The sequence below is a fragment of the Phoenix dactylifera genome, chromosome 17, assembly GCF_009389715.1.
Source record: "Phoenix dactylifera cultivar Barhee BC4 chromosome 17, palm_55x_up_171113_PBpolish2nd_filt_p, whole genome shotgun sequence".
NCBI classification, from domain to species: domain Eukaryota; kingdom Viridiplantae; phylum Streptophyta; class Magnoliopsida; order Arecales; family Arecaceae; genus Phoenix; species Phoenix dactylifera.
The window spans coordinates 5,690,960-5,698,087 of NC_052408.1; the positions used below are offsets into that span (position 1 = coordinate 5,690,960).

Genomic DNA, 7,128 nt, shown 5'->3' on the forward strand with positions numbered 1-7,128 from the left:
ATTGGTGATGTGAGCATGGCTAAGTGATTGTACTCATTTTGGACCCAATGCCTAGGTAGTTTGGGCAATAGTAGGTCAAGAATGGTGATGTGGGCAAGGGTTTCCGAGGAATACAAGTAACCTCCATTTTTATATCAGATTTGGTGAACATCTGGACTAACTAGTAAATTACAACTCTACTATACTGCAATTGGTGCATTGGTCTTTGCATCGTTAATGCTTTTTCCGGTTGGTTCCATTGTTACAAAGCTGCCCCAAAATTGGCTTGGTTTCCATGATGTAAAATCTATGTTAAATCACTACTTGGCAGGGTAACTGAGACTTGGGTCTATCTTTGTAGCCCACTCCAAGTGGAGCTGCATCAATTTTAGACATCAGGAAAGTAAAACAGGAAAATAGCAGAAGCCTCTTTTCTCTGTTTTCAAGTCCAACCGTCCCTTCTTCCCCAAAACAGGATCCTCTTCTCCGTTGTCCCAGTTCAGCCATTCCTTCTTTCCTTGCTTTTTCCCTGTTTCCAATCTCCAGCACACAGCAGTCCAGCCTTTCCTTCTTGTTATTCTTCATTTCCCTGTTTGCAGTCCGAATGCTTCTTCCAGTCGAATTGTTGTTATTATTTGTTAATTTTAAGTCTACATATCAATATTATTATTGCAGGCATTGTGGCATTATCTTACCAATATGTTTTGTTCTTACAAAATTTGGTGATTTTTGAACTTGTCTTCTTGTGAAATATAGGTTTGACGATGAATCTATACTGAAAAAGGATACAATACACACACACACACACAATTAGATCAGCTCTTCATAGTTCATATATGTAGTTCATGTACATACATGTAAGCTTACGGTGCGTATTTGAAATATTTGAGACTTTCCTTCCTAGGCAGCTGCCTTATCAGCTCCATCGACTAGCCTCACTAATTCTTTTCACTACCTTGATCAATAGGAAAATTTTAGATTCATGGATCAGTCCTAGCTAATACATCATTGTTTATTGTTCTTTGCATGCCTGGTTGCAGGTTTTGACAACCTTATTTCACTTTTTCATTTTTTGTTTTTCCCCCTTTTCGCTTGGAAGTGAAATCTCATGCACTTCTGTCCCTCAACAGGAGGACCAAAAGATCAGGAACAATAGGCTTGCGCTTCTTAAGAAAATTGCAGATCTGCCCAAAGGGATTGCAGACCTCTCAATTTTACCAGGGTTTTAGAAGCCCGGGCATCTTTCATGTTATGGGTGCAAGGCACATCAAACGAGAGATTTCCAATCACAATATTTTATTGCTGCATAATAGAAGCTTCCATTGGAGGAGGGTTTCTTTTTCTTTTTCTTTTTCTTTTTTTCTTTCTCCTTCAACAGAACCTTCTAGAGATTTTGAAATTTTTAAGCCTCCCCTCCTGAGTGTTGTATTCCTTTCAATTTTATATAAATTGATTATTCTTGAATCATTAAATTAGTAATTTAAATGCAGCTGATTATCATCTTTTATTTCCTTGGCTACTTGAAAAATGCGCTAATGGACTTGTAGATCGTATGTGATGTCCACAAACTCGTGTTTCGGATAGAGTATGAGTAAAGTCGGAAGCAAATTTATCTACAGTTTCAAACAACTCCAAGAGTCATGCATACTCATAGTTTAAAAAAATAACTTACAATAAAAAAAAGCAAACGAACAGCTCATAGATTGTTAGTAGTGGTAGAATATTGCAAGATTTCTTAAAAAACACATTACCCAGTTATATTGCGATCTAATTTTTGATTTTATCAATAAAGTAATTACTTTAGAGAAATTATTCCTTTGTATGCACTACATAGCTGCCACCAATCACAATGGTTCGTTGTTGTAGTAGTGCACCAAGATGTGTGCATGGATTTACAAAAATAAGCAGCTGTGATTGATGGCGTGCACAATTATGTGTTGCCATATTGTAGAAAATAGTTGTATTCTAGAATTCAAATCTATATCATTGCACTTGCCGATCCAAACATTTATCATTATACCAAACAATGTTCTCCAATATTCAAAGCTTTAGGATTAATATTAGGATTCCTAACAATTTAAATATATATCATTGCACTTGTCCATCCAAGCATTTACCATTATACCAAGCAATGGACCAATGGTCTCCAATATCCTAAAGCTTTAGGATTAATATTAGGATTCCTAGGATTGACATTGGCAATCCGACCTATGGATTTGGAGAGTTTGAGAAGGCCGTAATAGTTCGAGCCCCAAAAGCAGCAGCAGCCTTCGATCGAAAAGGTTGCAGGCGAGATTGAGGGAAGACTAGCGTCGACCCGGGGCTGCTCATGGTTCTATTTTTTTTCCCATTGGCTGGAGAAAAAGAAGTCTAGCGTCCAACTTACAATGATAGAGTGGTAATTGTAATGGAAATTGGCTCTCTATTGGCTCGGGAACTGCAACCATTTATGCTCCTTTCCATCGTAATCACCAGAAAGCAAATCCTCCCTCTCGGAATAATAACCAACAAATACTTCCCCCTCTCCACAACCGCTGTAGAGCCAAGCCCCCACAACCACCAGCCCAAAACCCAATCCATCCAGTCCTCCAACAAAGAAATTGCCACCTACATCCGTAATGGAGACTTGGACTCCGCCCTCAGAGTCTTCAATTCCCTGCCCCTCAAAACCACCATCTCTTGGAACTCCCTCCTCGCTGGGTACTCCAGGAAGCCCGGAAAACTGAAAGAAGCCCTCCAACTGTTCGCTCAAATTCCCCAACCGGATGTCGTCTCCTACAACACCCTCCTCTCCTGCCACCTCCTCAATGCCGACCTTCACGGCGCCCGCCTCCTCTTTCAGACCGTGCCTTTCAAGGACCTCGTCTCCTGGAATACCATGGTCTCTGGGCTGTCCCGGCATGGCGCCATGGACGAGGCTCGAAAGCTCTTCTCGGCAATGCCTCAGAAGAATTCGGTTTCTTGGAATGCTATTGTCTCTGGATATGTGCATGCCAGCGACATGAGCATGGCTGAGGAGTTCTTCAATCGAGCACCGGATAAACATGATGTTGTGCTCTGGACAGCGATGATATCTGGGTACATGAATTGCGGTAAGATTGACAAGGCTCTGGAGTTGTTTGACAGAATGCCTGCAAGGAATTTGGTGTCTTGGAATGCTATGGTTGCGGGGTATGTTAAGAATGGTCGGCCCGAGGATGGGCTAAAGCTTTTCAAGACAATGGTTGGGAGCATTGAGGTGAGGCCAAATTCATCGACCCTGAGCAGTGCTCTGCTCGCCTGTAGCAATCTTTCGTCTCTGGAATTGGGAAAGCTGATCCACCAATTTGTTTTAAAGCTGCCGCTTGGTTTTGATACAACAGTCGGTACTTCGCTAGTGAGCATGTATTGCAAGTGCGGGGTTTTGGATGACGCCTGCAAGATTTTTTATGAAATGCGTAGAAAGGATATCGTCACATGGAATGCAATGGTCTCTGGGTTTGCACAGCATGGACATGGGGTGAAAGCAATAGCATTGTTTGATGAGATGAGGAGTGAGGGAGAAAAGCCCAATTGGATCACCTTTGTCGCGGTCTTATATGCTTGCAACCATACCAGATTGCTTGATCTTGGCATCCAGTACTTTGAATCAATGGAGAAGGATTATGGTATCATGCCCCAAATAGATCATTACTCTTGCATGGTTGATCTTTTCTGCCGAGCTGGTTTACTGGCAAAAGCAGTATGCTTCATCCACTCAATGCCCATTAAGCCACATCCAGCCATGTTCGGGACCTTGTTGGGGGCTTGCAGGGTCCACAAGAACTTGGAGTTTGCTGAGTTCGCAGCTCAAAAACTAGTTGAACTAGAGCCATGGAATGCAGGGGCTTACATCCAATTGGCTAACATATACGCATCCATGAACAGATGGGGCGATGTCTCGAGGGTGAGGCGGTTGATGAAGGAGAGTGAGGTGATAAAAACACCAGGATATAGTTGGATCGAGGTGAGGGGTGTCGTTCATGAGTTCAGGTCAGGTGACAGAGTTCACTTGCAATTGAACTTGATCCATGAAAAATTGTCTGAGTTGGAGAAGAAGATGAAGAAAGTGGGTTATGTGCCAGATCTTCAGTTTGCATTGCACGATGTGGGCGAGGAGCAGAAGGAGATGATGCTGATGCGGCATAGTGAGAAGCTTGCTATTGCTTTTGGGTTGATTAGCACATCTTCAGGGACTAAGCTGCGGGTATTCAAAAACCTTCGGGTATGTGGAGATTGTCACAATGCTGCCAAGTTTATTTCCATGATTGAAGTACGGGATATCATTCTCAGGGATACTACTAGGTTTCATCATTTCAGCAATGGCAGTTGCTCTTGTGGGGATTACTGGTGAAGAAGCTCCCAAATTATCCCACGAGAGGCAATCACCAAGAAGGCATCGTTGCTGCATAGGGACCAAAACAGTAAAGCTCTGCAAATCGAAAATGCATAATCAACAAGCAGTATAAAGTGAATAAATTATAGTGGCTCATAAATCTGAATTTAACATTTGAAGATAAGTAGGTCACAAACTTCATGAAATTCTTAAAGTTACCTAAGACATGTTCTGATGGGTCTATGCTTGTCTCTGAGCCTGAAGTGTGGCCCTTGGTTGCTGCAGTCCTTGATTTTGCAATAGAAGCTTTGGCAGATTTAAGTGATCTACCAGACAGCTGTTGCAAGAATGAGCTTCAAAAAGGAATTTGAGAACATCGGAGCAAGACAAGCATACAGGGCAGCAATATAGTTATACTACTGAATTTGGAAGAGGATCATGCAGATACAAAATATTGATGCGATAGAAGTCTTTTTCAGGCCTTCAATATCATTCTAAGTCTGGTATTGTCTGTTTACTAGAGCTGAAACGTTGCCTGACCACAATTCAAGTTTATGCTTCCTGAAGTGCAGAGGATAGAGTTCATTTAAAAAATAATGGTGCAGACAGAAAAGTTCTCAACTATTTTTTTTTTCTCAGGATTGGGAAGCCTTGCAAACTTCCAAGTGCGATCCAGAAGCACATATGCAGAAGCCAATCAATTGGCAATTGTTCGATAGCAATAATTTCTACTTAATGCCACCTATTTGATAGTTGTAATTGCATCAAGGTTGATACATATTGGAATTTGAATTTCAAAATGTACATTTGCAGTGAAAGAGGACTATAACTTGTTTATGATCTTTGGCAGTGAAGAAGTATATGGGTATCACAGTGCAATTCAGTGAAATCTTTTGCCCGCAAGCACTTGCCCAACCAGCAGCACATACACCTTCTTCTTGTATCTGTACTCTCAGCTGTGATGGATATACACACAAAAATCCATTTGCAACTTCCTTGCAAACGGCTCAACATGGTACTCCATTTCACATGTTAGGCTGATGTACATAAATGTGTCTTTTATTCTACTACATTTAATGCTCATCAATTAAAAGGACTGCATGTGTTTGGTTGGATCCCTATAATTTGGCCAGAGTCCAACCAGGCAAACTACAATTATCATGCAAAATTAGGGGGAGGGGATCCCACCTAGGCTGGAATCCAAGCACATGGAATGAGAATTCTTTGGACGAGCCTGAACTCACAAAAGCAAGAATTAAAAGCACAAAGTGAGGACTAATGCCACTCGGAATCCTACATCTTCGGGAGGTAATACTGCTCGAGCTGCTGGTGGTGCAATTAAATCACAATAAACTGCAACCAAATCATATCAAACTATGCAAAAACACGGTATCCAAATTGAATTACTGTACATATCAGAAGTTGCTATGTTATGTCCCCATCCCGTGATTGCAAGCCGGGGGTCGCGGTAACCGCCGCACATTCATAGAAATTTTTTTCCACAAGCATGCAAGGCATCTCAACATGATATCATAAATATGCAACAGAACAATTTAACTAATAATATGAAATCTTTATTTCATTAACTAACACAACTTACAATATTTCACAATTCTAACATTAATTTAAGATAATACATAATTTAAATAAACGCTAATATAAGATAACTGATGCCCCAGTTCTTCTAGTCGCTTTTCTATATTAAAAAATCCCAGTAGGCTAGTTCTCTGAATCTGTAAAAAAAATAAGAAATCATATAATGAGCTGGACAGCCCATTAAGCAATAGACACTTTAGCTAGATAAATCAAGCAATAAAATAATAAATATACTGAAATTAAGCATGCAAAATATATCGATTCAAAGCCAAATCGATGTGCTATCCAGTCACTTCAAATTTCAAATCTTGTTTCATAAATCAATTATCTTTTAAATCATCAAGTTTATCTCCATAGTCATGAGCTATGACCACATTTATACTCTATGGCTGAGCCAGAATATGAGCTCATTAAAGTACCAACATATAACTCCCACTGGCGGGGTATCGATATACCAACGTATAATTTTCACTAGCAGAGTATCGATATGCCAACATATAACCTTCACTGGCAGAATATTGATATGCCAGCAAATAGCCCTCACTAACAGGGAGCGATATACCAGTGAATAATCCCCACTAGCAGGGTGTCGATATACCAGCAAGTAACCCCCACTGACAGGATATCGATACATAGCTTGGCTGCGAGTCCAAATTCGTTTCAAAACAAAAACTCGTTTGTTCATATTCAGTGTTCCAAATTGTAAGATACATAAATTCATATAACATTGAAATCAATCGAATATAATCCATATCGAAATCTATACTTCAATTAAGAATCATACAATAATCAAGAAAGAGGCACATATAATAATAAACACTATGCATAAACTTTATAAATCAAGAATAATTTGATTAAAAAAATATTTATAATTTGCTGATAGATCTAGAAAAAAGAGTTACGTTACTTACCTTATGAAAACAATCCAACTAACAGATCCAATTAATCCCGAAAATTCTTCTCAGAGCGTAATATCCAAAAATTATATTTTTTATTAAAATTTCATCATAATTATTTTTTTAAAATAAAAATTTTAAATTTTAACACGCTCACAAGGTTGACCAAGCGGAAGTGCTTGACATCCCGGTTGGTTCGATCAAAGTAAAATTTACTAAATCATGCGCAGAGTAGGGCACAGATGGTTCAAGAAAGATTGAAAAAATCAAATCTAATATTGTTTGGCAGGAGGCTAGGGTGGA

At 39.7% G+C, this 7,128-nt stretch overlaps 2 protein-coding genes across 4 annotated transcripts in view; both read left to right on the forward strand.

The window, feature by feature from the left end:
- Positions 1–1,486, forward strand: part of LOC103696235 (glycine--tRNA ligase, chloroplastic/mitochondrial 2) — a 56,104-nt gene extending 54,618 nt beyond the window's left edge. For all 3 annotated transcript variants that reach the window (XM_026800811.2, XM_008777783.4, XM_026800812.2), the window contains one exon: positions 1,110–1,486. In XM_026800811.2, coding sequence (XP_026656612.2) covers positions 1,110–1,208 — 99 coding nt within the window. In that variant the 3' untranslated portion in view covers positions 1,209–1,486. The remainder of the gene's footprint in view (positions 1–1,109) is intronic.
- Positions 1,487–1,530: 44 nt separating this feature from the next.
- On the forward strand, positions 1,531–5,218 carry LOC103712428 (pentatricopeptide repeat-containing protein At4g16835, mitochondrial). The gene has a single exon (XM_026806687.2). It carries the CDS (start codon positions 2,387–2,389, stop codon positions 4,349–4,351), a length of 1,965 nt encoding a protein of 654 aa, XP_026662488.2. The 5' UTR covers positions 1,531–2,386; the 3' UTR covers positions 4,352–5,218.
- The last annotated feature ends 1,910 nt before the right edge of the window (positions 5,219–7,128 follow it).

Bases quoted from the DNA above. Each gene is read 5' to 3' on its own strand.
- LOC103712428 (XM_026806687.2), top strand. From the start codon at position 2,387: ATGGAAATTGGCTCTCTATTGGCTCGGGAACTGCAACCATTTATGCTC.